Source organism: Megalops cyprinoides, chromosome 16, assembly GCF_013368585.1.
Source record: "Megalops cyprinoides isolate fMegCyp1 chromosome 16, fMegCyp1.pri, whole genome shotgun sequence".
Taxonomy (NCBI): Eukaryota; Metazoa; Chordata; class Actinopteri; order Elopiformes; family Megalopidae; genus Megalops; species Megalops cyprinoides.
In genome coordinates this window covers 31,141,769-31,157,716 of record NC_050598.1, presented here as the reverse complement: position 1 = coordinate 31,157,716, position 15,948 = coordinate 31,141,769, and the positions used below count along the sequence as shown (strand labels likewise).

The 15,948-nt window shown below is 48.0% G+C and overlaps 1 protein-coding gene across 1 annotated transcript in view; it reads right to left on the bottom strand.

The window, feature by feature from the left end:
- fgf11a (fibroblast growth factor 11a) overlaps positions 1-14,771 on the bottom strand; it is a 46,503-nt gene extending 31,732 nt beyond the window's left edge. Inside the window, exon 1 of the mRNA XM_036547955.1 lies at positions 14,542-14,771. Within this exon, the coding sequence (XP_036403848.1) occupies positions 14,542-14,734 (193 nt within the window). The 5' untranslated portion in view covers positions 14,735-14,771. The remainder of the gene's footprint in view (positions 1-14,541) is intronic.
- Positions 14,772-15,948: the final 1,177 nt, after the last annotated feature.

Genomic DNA, 15,948 nt, shown 5'->3' with positions numbered 1-15,948 from the left:
AGAAAAACGAGGGGATTCTGTAAATTATCTGGCAACTCTGCACAAAGTGTGAAGAAAGCACTTACCCCAGAACAAGGGACAGTAATGATAGCAGGAATAATCATAATGCAGTTAGGGAAACATGACTAACTGCTGGCCTCAGCTGCCCTAGGGCTTGTTAGAATAAATAAAAGATGGCTTTTGTACTGTACTGTGCAGAGTGGGGAAGGGGGGGCTTGCCTAATCCTCAGGATGATGGTCTACACCTACACTTTTTTTCTTTCTCCCTTAAAGTGAAAAACAGAAAAGAGCCTCGTTTGCTCTGCAGCCATTAGTGCCGTTTTTTTCCTGTGGAAGAACTGTGGGGCTGTTTGAGTCTGGAAATAAGGAACTTGCCTCCCCCCCCACAGAACAAACGTCTGGGGGAGACAAAGAGATGTGACAGATAGAAGGACATCAGGAGATAAGGGGTTAAGTCTTAATAAGGGACAAAAAAGCAACGACAGAATTTTCCTCCCATCAGATCTTTATGAGAACAACGGCAGCCTCAGGGGGGAACAGTCCGGCTCAAGGGCTTTCCTGAAGCTCTGGGTTTCTTTGCAAGCATGAAAATTTCAGTTTGGGGCTCCCAGTGTACAAATATCAATGACAATGCAATTTTATATATTGTCTTACCCATTCTCCTTTGGAAGCTGATCGCATGTATATCTATGCATACATCGGTTCATCAGTTCAGTTCAAAAACAGCTCATATATTGCTAATAAATACTGTATTATACATACACTGTAAAAGCATCACACTGACCGCTGCAGGGTACTGACTCTGTTCCTGACTTTGAAGATGCTTTTCTGAATTATATCTTCAAGATAATGTTTCTTCTATTCTGACAATCGCGAGTGGCATATACATGAAAGCTTCAAGTTCCATGAAACACACAACGATTTTTTTTAAATAAATACATTTCTTCAGGGGAAAAAAATTCATGTTATGAGCCAGTTTTGATTTTTGCAAGCCTTTCTTTGCATTAAAACTGCACCTGAGGTAACTGACCCAGATTCAGTTTTAACACTTTACCCACAATCCATTTATTCTGCCAGACAGATATTTGCGGAAGCACTTCCAGGGAAATGCCGCGCTGAAAGTGTACGAGTGTAAAACATGACCCAGGGCTAAAACATGCAACCCACTGAAGACACCACAGCACGTACTCCTCAAGAACAAACTATCTCTGCGTCAGCACTGTGAATGAAGACCAGTGACATCATCTGATTGATCTCTAAGTTTGTCCCTATCATAACTCAGTGAAAATGGGCAAGCTTCCACCCTCTAATACACAAAAATCCAATTGTTCTTACCGGCAATGATAAGACCTTCTCCGCATTCTTTCTGTCGTAAAGTACACGACTATTTGAGTCTTGGGGAGGGATATCTTGAAACTGTCTCTAGACAGAATGGGATTCATGGGGGAATTCAGGACGCCATCAGGAAATGGTGCTGTTATTATCACTGCAAAGGGCCTGTTTCTAACAGCGCTGCCCTTGCCGGCAGGTCATTCGGGGTTTGAGGCTTGCATGACCGCAAGTCCCGCCCCGTGGGGGTCCCCCTGCCTAGGGCTCCAGCTCACCCCTTCCCCCCTCCAGTCAAAGTTTGGGGTGCTCTGAAGGACAACGGTGACGTCATGGAAAACACTGCAGTAGGATCGACAGGCAACCTCAGCTAGTCGGGCTCGTAAGTCCCAGCATGCACTCTGAGCTGAGAATCCACACGCTGCCAACATTAACACACTGCTGTGACCTTCCCAGAGACACAGGGAGACACCTTTCTTCAGCAATAGAGACAACTCTCGCCGTAAAGCCACAGAACCGCTCTCCTGAATGACATTTTTAGGGTGTCGACATTTCTGATTCACTAACTACATTCTTAAAAGAGATTTTTTTAATACAGATGGGGCTAAAGATTCAAATATTTCACATACATAAAAGATCAGCATTAAATTTTCTTTTTTAAATAAAGATGAGGCTACAGATTTAAATGTTATATTTTATCAGTGGAATGGTGTTATTCTGACCTTTATATACCTAACTGTAATACAATGGAGTGGCATGTGCTGATGTATTTCACTGAAAAATTTCAATGTGATAGTTATAGTAAAAATGTGTTCACAAATGTGAACATTTTCAGTCCACTTGGAGACTTATTATATAGAAATAATAAGTTAGACAAGTTTTTATTACGTATTTAATCCCTGCTCATCATTTATTCATTATTATTAAAATGTAATATTTAATACAGTAGGTAGCAACATTTTCACCAGCTGTTAAAATAAAGCATAAGTAAAAACATTTCTTAACACAATTTTCGAAGCATTGCATAACCAGTTTGAATTATGGATCGCAACAGGCCAATTATGACAACACTACCTATGAGCATTAATAATGCAATATAATATCAAGGATGAAGAATTAGCTCATCAGGTACTGGATGCCCAAGCATCTGGTTTGCCTGGAGTGGGCGATATCTCAGATAATCCTGGGACAGACAGTGAATCTCAGACTCAGGGGACAGACAGGGAATCTCAGAGACCCATCTCTCTGCAAATGAGGATGAGAAGTGGAATTACAAGGACAGAGTTCAATGAAAGTTTTACGGAAGGTGGATTCCCACGATGGGCTGATAAGCAGTTGGGTCTCCAGCCACACAGGCCCAACAGCGGGTGTCTAGGTTTGCAGCATTGCCTCAAACACCCCACTGTTGATTTTTATTACTTGTTTATATTTTTTAGTCTAATTAATTAATCCGTCTGTTGGAAGGAGGGCGAAACCCAAACCCAGCAGGGAGGGGGGTGTCTCATTTTTTTTAATTGCCAGGTCTGCTTCTCATCCCTCTGGGTGGCATCCCATCATGCACTTCCCTGATCCAGTTTTAGCCTGGTTCGGTTCCCCCTCACATCATCTCTGCCCTGCACTTTCTGCTGACTCCACAGCGCTGCCAGGCCAACCCCCCCAGGCCCCCACACGCCTGCCCTCCTCCTCCAAACGCTCGCATCACGGGGGCCAAATGCAATTAGCCTGCGCCAACTCCTCAGCCACCCGCCACATTAAAAACCTCCAGTAATCAAACTATAAGTAGGTTTCAAAGCCCCGTCCCGGCTTCATTCTGTCAGCATTAACGGCTCGCCGCCACACGCCTCCTGCCTCCCTTATGAGGAAGCGCATCGTTTTAGCAAAGTGGGGAAGCAGGAAGTGGAAGAGGAGATTTAAGAATGCAGTGGTGGCCACACATGGATGCACACCGCAGCTGTGGGGTCCCCTCAACCCAGAGAAAGCTAAGGGAAGACCTACTGAAGCACCAAATGGGCAAGGAGACTACTGGAAAAGAGTTATTCAGGGTTTCCACAAGGAGACTGCTGGAAGAGAGTTATTCAGGGTTTCCACAAGGAGACTGCTGGAAAAAAGTTATTCAGGGTTTCCACAAGGAGACTGCTGGAAAAAAGTTATTCAGGGTTTCCACAAGGAGACTACTGGAAAAGAGTTATTCAGGGTTTCCACAAGGAGACTGCTGGAAAAAAGTTATTCAGGGTTTCCACAAGGGGACTGCTGGAAAAGTGTTTTTACAAGGGGGACTACTGCAGGAGACTTATTCAGGGTTTTTATAGGGGGTGCTACTAGAAGAGACTGATAAAGGGTTTTTACAAGGGGACTACTGCAGAAGATGTATTCAGGGTGGTTACAAGGGGGCTACTGGAAGAATTCAGAGTTTTTAAAGGATGTAGAGTTCCTGTGTAAACTGGACTCTCTGTGTCTGTCTCTGAGTAGAGTTCTTTTTTCAGAGTCTATAAACACGTGATATCTGGGCTGAGTGTGTGTGGAGTGGAGTGAGTGTGAGAGGGTAAGAGAACAGGGATTTCATGGGGCTTTTCAGTCAGAAAACCTGAGAAAAAAACTCCATCCACAGAATCACTTCTGCACAAGTGCGCGCACACACACACACACACACACACACACAGTGCTCATTTTCCATTTAAATAATTGAAGCTTTCTCATGTGTTTTTTAGTAGAGTTGCTGAGACACACATCAATTAAAAGCATGTGAGTGAGTTTTTGTGGGAAAACAGCAGTGAAGGAATCTGCTGTCCTGTCCTCCGTCGTGCTTTGGCTCACAGCACGGACTGAAGCAGCAGCCACCCTGCAGAGGCAAAGCTCCACATTCGGGAGTCTGTATCTGCAAGCACACTTCACTCTTTCATACCCTCCTTCTCCCTCTTTCTCTCTCTCCTCCCCCCTCTTCTCTCCACCTTGTTTTCCCCTCGCCCTCTCCCTGCCCCTCCCATGCCATGCTCGCTCTCTCTCTCTCTCTCTCTCTCTCTCTCTCTCTCTCTTTCTCTCTCTCTCTCTCTTTCTCCCTCCCTCGTTCTCTTCCAACCCTCAGAGGCCAAGCTCAATCTGTCCTTGTCAGGTTTAATCAAAGCATCTACAGATTCCATTTCAGCAGTTGTGTGAGAGACGTTATTAAGGCGTTCATCATTCTGAATATCTGCACACTGTACCGCAACGGCTCCCCTTCCTCCATCTCCTTTCTCTCCCTCTTCTGCTTTTCTTCCACTCTCAGCACAGAGGCCTCCCCTTCTGCTTCTCTCTCTCTCTCTCACACACACACACACACACACACACGCGCACGCAAACGCATGCACACACACGCACGCTCGAGCGGTCAGGTGATGTCTCTGTTTTCACTGGGTGTTGGCTGCATTTTGGCCACGGCCCCCTTGCTCCCTCTCAGATGGAAGAATGCCACTAAGTTATTGTACTGTACAGCGGAAGATCTGAAAAGTACATTTGGCGAAGTTGGTCAGATGGTCTGATCCAATTTAGGGAGCCGGCTTTACGCCCTGAGCTCCCCGACGGGTCAGCTGGCTTCAGCTTCCTGTCAGGCCTGCTGTGGCCTCAGGTACAGAGGCCTGCTGTCTTGGGAGCTTTTGTTCTTGTACACCAACCAGAGTTTAATGGAATTTTTGTTTCCTTTTTTTTTTTTTTTAATCAGTCCAACTCCTTTTCCCAGATTTCTGTGCAGTCATCTGACCTTTCATAACCTACATGCAGCTCATCTTGATCAGATTATAAAGTGATATCAGATGCACTTAAAAATTCTAAGTCACTAAATAAATGTAATGTACAGGAAAATATACAGTGGCCCTAATGTCACAGTAGATTTATTCATATATGTATGAGATGTATATCAGCAGATCTCAGAGCTGAACAGTCTCATGTGAATTCACAGCTAAATTAACATGACATCACATAATTCCAAATCACCCTCACTGTACCCAAATATCACTGACTTAACAACACCCTCATTGTCTGTAACACCATACAACTGTCTCTGCATCACTCCCACTGCACCAAATCATCACTGTCTCTGCATTTCCCTCTCTCTCTGTAATATCCCATCATCCTCCTCTTCGTCTATCCCGTACCTGGTCAGCTGCCACAATGTGCCAAACATAATCCCTCCCGACAATACAGTTATTTCTCAGATGGTTTGCTGTAAGTCCATCCAAACGCTCTCAGTGTGAGAAATTATGCATAAAACCATGAGTGGGAAGGCTTCTCAAACTCAGCACACTCCCAATTAAGACTCTTCCCGCAGGAGTAAGCCACAAGGACATGCCTTTGCCTGAAGAGGCAACTTAAAACACAACAACTCTTCAATAATTTCTAATACAACTCAAAAAGACAAGAAACTAGAAAATCATTTGAATTGTGGCAGTAAGATCAACAATTATTAAAACATTTTATTTTAAGTGCTTGCTTTTCAAAAAACTACTGAATGTATCAATTCTTGAAAAATGAGACAAATTTTAAAGGTGTGTAGTAAATAGTTTGTTACCAGGTAGTAAAGAGGTAATAAACTGTCAAGTCAATAGTTTCTATTTATAATCCTCTGCTTCTCGTATGTGTGAATGAATCTCCTCAAACAGCCTAACTAGACCCTTTAAATAAAGTGTGATTGCTGTTTTTTCCATGACAGTACTTTCACCAGTGGTTCTACTTAGTGTGGAAGCTGAAGAGTCACATTTAACATTGTCACAAAGTCTCCAGTGTCATGTCACATGTCAGCACATGGTTTTTTCCCCTGTGGTAGCCAGGGTAATGTGTTCTGCCAGTACTCCACCATAACTTCACATTGCTCCTGTGCTCTGGCTTACAGGAAGAGGCTGACTCCTCCTCATTTTGCCTTGCATTAGGATGAGCATATGTGTGTTTGTATATGCATGTGTAGGTATGAGTGTGACTATGCCTGTGTATATATGTATATGTATTTGTATGCACATGTCCTTGAGTGTGTGTGTATGTGTGTAACACTGTATGTGTGTGTGTGTGTGTGTGTGTGTGTGTGTGTGTGTGTGTGTGTGTGCTGTGAGTGCTCTGGCATCTCTCCAGTGCCAAAGATTGATGGCACATTAAAGAGAAGGACGCGTCATGCAGCTGTGAGCTCTTCAGGTAGAGATACAGGGTGCTGCAATCAGCAAGGTGCCCCGTCCACATTTACACACACACACACACTGTTACACACACTGTTACACACACACACACACACACACACACACTGTTACACACACACACACTGTTACACACACACACACACACACACACACACACTGTTACACACACACACACACACTGTTATACACACACACACACACACACACATACACACACACACTGTTACACACACACACTGTTACACACACACACACACTCACACACTCACACACTCACACACACACACACACAGCCTGGGTTAATACATACACACACACATACACACACACACACACACACACACACACACACACACACTCACACACACTCACAGCCCCGGTAGAGACTCAGACCCTCTTGCTCAGAGCTCACAGAGCCTTCTAAGCACTTTGAATCTATCCACTCCACACATGAACCGATGCATTTCTGAGAAAGGCTAAAGAGCAATCTTTTGTTATTCTCCTCATTGGAAACCCTCAGGCACCTTTCCCCCACTGTCTTTACAGGAGATTCTGTGGGTTTGACCATGTGACAGAGACAGTAGAGGGAAAGAAACACAGTCATACCTGCCAATCAACAACTTCTAGAAAAAACATAATGGCAAACAACAGGCATGCCCTATCAGTGGCTCTGGGCCTGGAAGAGCTGGTGAAGACATCCCCTGCACTGTGATTTATGATAAAGGGGATGAGCACCAGGCTTACAGTAATCTACTGCCAACATTACAGCTGACAGACGAGGGCAACAGACAAAGACACAAAATCTAGCCCTGTTAATTCACCACTTTATGCACAAAGCCAATAATGCAGGGGGTGTCCACAGAGGCAGTCACCTGCATTCCACAGGTAACCACCTGAAAAAGATGCCGAGTTTCTCACGGATCTCTGTGGAAGTTCTACAGTGAGTTACAGTCCTAGCATTTTCCAAACACCATCTCTCTGCCCATAAAACTGTCTCTGAACCAATCGCTGAGAGTCCTCCTTTAAAAAATATGTAACGCCAACAGGGGCGGTCTGCAAAAGGATCTCAGCACTGCAACGTTCCCGGAAATCTGAGCGAAGCTTGTCCCGTGACCAGCGCTCAGCGCCAGCTCCGTTCGCTTTGACCGCCAGCCAAGTTTAACGCATCTCTCAGCTGCAAAAAGCGCGTTAAGTTGTTGGGGAGGGATGTATTTCTCTGTTCTGCGCTGACATGGGGTGTTCTGCCATGCTGTTCAGCCTGTTATCTTTCCTACACCTGTTACCCCCCCCCACTCCACCCCTCAACCCCAAAGCCCTTATCTGACACAGGGATTAATACAGTAACAGGTGTGAACTCTCTGTGGAGTTCTGGGCACACGTGCGCGTGGGTATATGCGTGCGTGTGTGTGTGTGTGTGTGTGTGTGTGTGTGGGCACTGTCTGATCAGGGACCAGCTTTAATGAGGGGTTTATAAACAGCATGACCGTTCCCGGACACAATGACAAGACTGCACCAGAGGGGATCACACTCTGAACAGGGATTGGGGGGGGGGCGGTTAATTAGGAGCCCAGATTTACTTTGGGGCACTGCTCAGTCTGGGGGAGGGGGGGGGGGGGGGGGGGGGGGGCAGGGCTTGTGTGGACAACCAGACCAGTCATCTCCTGTCACCAATGCAGTCATAACTGTGCAAACAATCCAACAAACTGCTACCTCGCTGACATTACCAACAGAAGCATGTTCGTCCCTCCTGATTACACACTGAAGGACACTAATAATATTGTGGTTGACGATTTGATTACATTATTCTCTTTACTATGAAATGCCTGCCTTATTCTGAAGCTGAGAGCATTTAATTTGTTGTATTATCCAATTTTTGTCAGCTGAGGGTGGAATAATTCACTTAGGACAACCATTTGTCCCTTTATTCTGACAAGAGTATTACGATAGGGTAGACAGGTAAAATTTCATTATTGGGAGACAGGTAAAATGCTATAATTCATGGGGTTTGGATTTGATTTCTACAGTTGTTTGAAAATCACAAATTAACGATAGATCAAGGAGAAAACTAACAACTGACATACGTTTTTAGCTGAAAGCACACAGGGGAACCAAGCTAAACGTCTTGAGTTTTGTACCCTGCATGAGAAAGGCCATCATCCACACTGATACATCAATGGCATGAACTGATTCAGGGAAGATCTGAAAGGCTGTACATAAAAAAGACATATATTTCCAATGTGCCAGTGAGGCTAGCTGGATTCGACAAGCTCACAGTTGCTGTGGAAGGACAGTATCTACAAGGCTGTGAGCTCTTACTGTGACACAGGAAAGTAAGGTGGAAAGTTTGACGCAGAATGTTTCCAGGAATTTAATGCTGCCAGTGAGGTGCTGTGAGTGTCACTTACCTTGTGCTGAAAACCTCCAAAGAGGCATTCCACATAACCAAGTTAACCCCCCCCCCCCCCCCCCCCACACACACACACACACACATACACACAGGTACAATGGTAAATTGTCCCTTTGAAATGTAATGTTGTACTTGTGCCCTCCCTAAATAATGAAACCTGTGACGCAGTCTGTAATCCATACAGGTGTCCTGAATTCACTCAGGTAGCAGTGTGGCCTGTGTGTGTGTGTGTGTGTGTGTGTGTCTATACCTCTCTCATGATGAATCTGTTTTGCTGGAGTCTTTGTTCCTTTCAAGCTTGGCTGGCTTGTGAAAGTCACATGGAGTGACATTCTAATCCAAATTCAGACCCCCCCACCCCCCCACCCCACAACCTTCCTTCTCACCACATTCCACACAGGGCATGTCCCATTGCAATAGTGTCCCAAAAGAGCTAAAAGTATTCATGTACAATCTAACTGCCACACATCTAAAGCAGTGGTTTTGAGAGCTGAGAGAGTGGTTCACACTGAGTGTGTATATGTGCATGTGTTTGCATGTGTAAATATGTTTCATTTCATCTAACTAAAGTTCCACTAACGCAGGAACCCCGACTCAGGCAGTGCTGAGTGGCTTGGAGAGCGCAGAGGACGTCCCGCAACAGTTTTTGAGGCGCAGTGAGAGATGCGCCCCCCTCTCCTGCTCTCCCTGCTGAACGCTGCGGCCGCAGTGTCAGGAGACGCAGAGAATAACACAGGGAGTAACACAGGGAGTAACGCAGGGAGTAACGCAGGGAGTAACGCAGGGAGTAACACAGGGAGTAACGCAGGGAATAACGCAGGGAGTAGCGCAGGGAGTAGCGCAGGGAGTAACACAGGGAGTAACACGGGGAGTAACGCAGGGAGTAACGCAGGGAGTAGCACAGGGAGTAGCACAGGGAATAACAGGGAGTAACGCGGGGAGTAACACAGGGAGTAACGGAGGGAGTAACGCGGGGAGTAACGCAGGGAGTAACACGGGGAGTAACACGGGGAGTAACACGGGGAGTAACGCAGGGAGTAACGCAGGGAGTAACGCAGGGAGTAACACAGGGAGTAGCACAGGGAATAACAGGGAGTAACGCGGGGAGTAACGCAGGGAGTAACGCAGGGAGTAACACAGGGAATAACAGGGAGTAACGCGGGGAGTAACGCAGGGAGTAACGCAGGGAGTAACGCGAGGAGTAACACGGGGAGTAACACGGGGAGTAACGCAGGGAGTAACGCAGGGAGTAACACAGGGAGTAGCACAGGGAATAACAGGGAGTAACGCAGGGAGTAACGCAGGGAGTAACGCAGGGAGTAACACAGGGAATAACAGGGAGTAATGCAGGGAGTAACACAGGGAATAACAGGGAGTAACGCAGGGAGTAACGCAGGGAGTAACGCAGGGAGTAACACAGGGAGTAGCACAGGGAGTAACGCGGGGAGTAACACAGGGAGTAGCACAGGGAGTAACGCAGGGAGTAACGCGGGGAGTAACACGGGGAGTAACGCAGGGAGTAACGCAGGGAGTAACACAGGGAGTAACACGGGGAGTAACGCAGGGAGTAACACAGGGAGTAACGCAGGGAGTAGCACAGGAAGTAACGCAGGGAGTAACGCGGGGAGTAACACGGGGAGTAACGCAGGGAGTAACACAGGGAGTAACGCAGGGAGTAACGCAGGGAGTAACACAGGGAGTAACACGGGGAGTAACGCAGGGAGTAACGCAGGGAGTAACACGGGGAGTAATGCGGGGAGTAACGCAGGGAGTAACACAGGGAGTAACACGGGGAGTAACGCGGGGAGTAACGCGGGGAGTAACGCAGGGAGTAACACAGGGAGTAACGCGGGGAGTAACACGGGGAGTAACGCAGGGAGTAACGCAGGGAGTAACACAGGGAGTAACGCGGGGAGTAACGCAGGGAGTAACACAGGGAGTAACGCGGGGAGTAACGCGGGGAGTAACGCGGGGAGTAACGCAGGGAGTAACACAGGGAGTAACGCGGGGAGTAACACGGGGAGTAACGCGGGGAGTAACGCAGGGAGTAACGCAGGGAGTAACGCAGGGAGTAACACAGGCTGATCTGCCGTATCAGATGAAAGACGAGCAGCCGGATGGGCCGGCAGGATCTTGTGCAGTAAGCCCTTTAACTCCGTGCGGGCCGCAGGGAGCTGAGACACCCCTAACCGCCCTCCCCTCGAACCAAACCTCAGCAAACTGGGCGGGGTGGGGTGGGGGGCTGTTATTGATTGCTCAGTAAACTTTAATGAGCAACATTGATCGAGCCAAATGAATCACAGCACAACAATGGAGTCTGTGAATGCCTTTCACAGCCTGCCGGGGTGTGGGGGGGGGTCGGGGGGGCTGGGGTGGCGCACCCCCAGGCTCCTCGCGAGGTGCGAGCCATACAGAAGAGCGTGGTGAGAAGGATGTACTCCGGGACGCTTCCCAGAATCCCCGGCTTGACACCGTGCCACGCAGCTAAATGCGGCCTCTGCTGAAAGGACCACGCCACAGCAGAGTCGCAGCCGCTGCCCTGATTACAAACTGCCAGCTGAGTATCATGTAGCTGTCACTTCAGCTCAATCACATTAAACACGGGGAGCACATTAAACGGTTTTGTTTGGGCGGGGGGGGGGAGGGGGGGGGGTTAATTCCGTCCCCTGCTTTCTCTGATGGGGGAAATGACCTTGTTCAGAGCGAAGCAGGCCGCTGTTGTTTGCTGTCATTAGCGTCAGTCGGCGGCTCGTTTGGGTGAAGGAGTGGGACGAACGGGAGGTGACGGCCACTGACAGTGACATGTGTGAGGGGCAGTGAGGGCCGGGACGCTCATCTGTCACCCGGCAGACAGGGACTGACCATCGCCGAGGGCAACCGACCCGCACATGGGGAGTGGCAGCCCCTCTCTCCCTGTTTCACCAGCAGCTACTACCCATAACACTACTACTGCCATCAGCACGAGTGTCCTCACACACATTCCTCACACACTCACACATACACATACACACTCACAGACATACACACTCACACACAAAAACACTCACCAACACAATATAACAGATTATCAATCCCACACGCACACATAATTTCCCTCATACACTCATTCACATTTACGCAGGTTCCTCAAACACAAATATCACACTCTGTTTTTAAACACACACAGATAGACACTTTCATGCATGCACACACAAATGCATACATACACTTTCAGATGCATACATACACACACACACTCTCTTTTTGACACACACACATGCGAGGCACAGGTCCAGTTTGGAAAAGCTAAGATTGAAACAATCACAGATAATTCTCTCCCTCCGATCCACAAATGAAACCTAACTCAGTTTAACCCACTGGTAAAGCCTGTGGCGTAAACAGAAACAGACAGAAAGGGTACGAGAAGGCCCCTCCCACAGCACAGGAATGAGGTGAGTGCGGGGGAGGGCAGGGGGGGCTCGAGGTCAGAGGCGAAGGACAGGAGTCACACGCGCCTGACATCCTGACGGAGCTGACGGACAGTTCCCAGGACGAGGCGGTCTTAAATCACCTCAGCGCCGGGCTCTTTCTGCTGACGCGCAATAACCCGTTTTGACAGGAAACCCGCTGGGAGGGGAAAAACACCAGATCAGATTACCATAATAAAACAATAAGAGTATGGTAATGCGATACACGTTGTGGGGGTCACCAGAAAAAAAAAAAAAACACATTTGGATGGCATTTTGCAGGCTTGCAGTGTGTTCATTTTCATACTGTACTCCACTGATTGGGGTGTAGTGTGGCAGAGCACAGAGAGAGCCAGCCTCCGCTTGCACCGTAATTACCATGATGAACCTGGCACACTCGGGCAATAAATACCCTGTCCTGCTGTAGGCCCTCTCTGCCTGCACCGAAAACGGGGGAAAGCCCCAGCCACGGGACAGGGACAGCAGGCGCCCCCATCTGCTGCAGCTACGCGGATACGCGTGTGTGTGTGTGTGTGTGTGTGTGTGTGTGTGTGTGTGTGTGTGTGTTTCACAATGTATTTCATTTAGTCCAAATAAGGGGCTGTATTCATGCACAATCAATACCATACATCTACTGCTTGCAGTGGTTTTGAGAGCTGAGAGAACAGATAAAATTTTGTGTGTGTGTGTGTGTGCGCGCGTGCGTGCATGTGCGTTTGGTTCTGATAATACACATTCATAAATTCACTTTTATCAGCCCAACCAACGAAACACAACACACTGAGGGATTCTAATCTCACCATCACACTCATCATTTCAGCACAAAGCCGTGTTAAACACATCCCAGCCGGGCGCGGACCACCCTAACGCTACACTAACGCTTCAGCAACGTTGTTTTTCACAGCTGCAGTGGCATGTCAGCGCTGAGCCGGCCTTATGCGCCGAGTGGCCTCTTATTGCTCTTGGCTGCTACAGCCACACAGGGACTCGTCGCTGCCACCAAGATATAAATACCCCTTCAGAGAAGCGCCTCCCGCGACAGGGCGGCCAGCCCAGACCCCAAACTCCACTCCGGCTCTGAGCTCAGCACCGTGCTAACGTCCTGCACAGGAAAACCAAACTCAGCCCCACTCCGGGAAACGGTGTGACGAGGTCTTTTCGCCCACTGACGAAAAGAGCTGCGCTGCCAGTACAATATCAGGCCCTCTAAAACGAGGACCTGAAAAATCTAAACCCAAAAAGCAAAACACAAAAAAATGCCATGTTCAGCTGTCACCTTGTCCAGGTTTTGATACTCTTGACTTGACCATTTTATTTTTTTCCATTGTAAATAAATGTATAATTTATTTTTTAATAAGCCTCCTGGACTTTTATGTACATTTTGTTTTTATTGTGGGATTTTCCTTACAGTAAAAAGAGTGTAAAAATGCCTTTACCTCCAAAATCATCAGTCATTTATTGTGACAACGTTTAGTTTTTCTTTTCATATTAATGAACAGCACCATTTGTAATATATATGGCCAGCTTTTGTCCTTAAACAGGAAAAATTTCATTGGTAAATGTTTAGATGTGATGTCACAAAAATGTGCTAGGAGAACTTTGGAAAATTAGCCCTCAATAAATGCTAAAAGGCATTCCTTTTGGACAGTAATAACACGTGTTTCTTTTTACTACACCAATGTACACTGACAGTCACCAGCTGCCTCCAGATAATTCTTAATGGTGAATTACACCAGAATCGTAAATGTGATTTGGACAGCTTTATTTGGCGATATATTATTGTGAGACGTGTCAGGCTCTTTCAGTGGACATGTACTACAGCAGCTGACTGTAACATGACAGTGAAATATGATGGAATAATCGTCCAAATTACACTACGGCACTCGCTTCATTAATAACCACAACTCATGACCTTTTCTCTGAGATTGGATCAGAGTCCACAAGACCAGCGGGTCATGTTTGTACAAACATGGCGGAATTTGTTTTTCCCAAAATAAATCAGTTTGATCTTCTATCTTTAACACTTCAGCCATGACCCTGAAGTGAGTTTAAACCTCCAGCACAAACTTCTCACAGGATGTGTAAGGCCAACACAAAACGCTTTTGCATCCTCATGGTTCTTGGTTGGATACAGCGCTCCACTGACACCCCCAACCCCCCGAACCCTGCAGACCCCCCAGCGTGGACGGGACTCCCCCGGACTCACCTGGCCTCTTGTCCAGCCTGCGGCCCCGGGCCCCACACAGCCGCACTTTGGAAATAAGGATGAGGATCTGCTTCTGGCAGAGGGACTTGTTGCTCTTGGGGCAGGGCTTGCGCTTGCTGGCGATCTGCCGGTTGGCCTGAGGGTCCTTCACCTCTCTGCGCTGCCGGATCAAGGAGCTGGCGAGCGCCGCCATCTTGCCCCCCTCACCGGTGAGCGGGGTTCCTCAACAACCCCACTGCCCACCTGGAAAGAGCCAGGGAGGTCTGCAGCAAGCAGACGATGTGTCTTCCCCACAACGGTGTGGGGAGGGGGGAGGGGGGCCAGGAGGCGGGACGTCCCGGGAAAGGTAAAGAGGTGGCAGTCTTTAGCTGTTTGTTTGTTTGTTTTTGTTGGTCAGGAGGCGTCACCCCGATACGTCACGATTTCCCTCCAACCACCACCCGAGAAAAAGAACGCAACCAAAAAGAGATCTAAAAAAAGCTGCAGAAAGTCACATCACTGGGGAAGACTGGACAGGGCAGGGGGTAAGAGGGCAGAGGACATGAGTGAGGTCCCTGATTCCGGCACTTACACCCCCTCCTGTGCCCTCAGAACCAGAGCCTTACAGCAGACACACACACTCACACGGACTCACACACACACACACACACACACACACACACACACACACCACACACACACACACACACACACGCACAGCAGCAGCAAAGTTTGAAACGCCCTCGTCAAAACGATCTCGAAAATCAATTCATTACCAGTGGACTGATGAGACATGAGCAGCTTTCAGAGTCCAGCGCTGTATCCCAGAGCACTTCCAACACTTCAATCAAAAAAAGACGTCGATTATTAAACAAAGAAGGAGGGAAAAAAAAGAGAAAAACACTTGGGGCAGTTAGCCACGATGCAGAGCTTTTTTTTCCCCGTTTTCAGTTGTTGTTTTTCCTTTTTCTCCCAAATGCCAACTTTCTCTCCACCCCAAAAATCGGACTGGAACAAGGAGGAAGGGCTCAGCAGAGGGTCGCCTGCCCAGAGAGAGGGATGAGGGGAGGGGTGGGGAGCGGGAGGCGCAGAGAGGTACGGGACAGGACGGTTTCTCTCCTCTCTGCCTCCCCAGGCATGGCCCCCCCTCTCTCACCTACACCCCCAGCAGAGGATCTGCAAATTCCAGCGGCTTCCCGGGACAGAGGTGACATTCAGGGAGTGAGGGATTGAGAGAGAGGGAAAAAAAAAAAGAGAGCAGAAGCAGGAGCGGACGAAGAGAAGGGAGCCTCCGCGCTCCTCTGACAACAGGCAGCAGCTCCTCCAGGCTCGCTCCACCGGCTCCCGACTGTCCTTCAGAAAGCGAGTGAGAGGAACAGGAGAGAGAGAGCGGGAGGAAGAGCGGGAGGGAGAGAGAGAGGGGAGGGA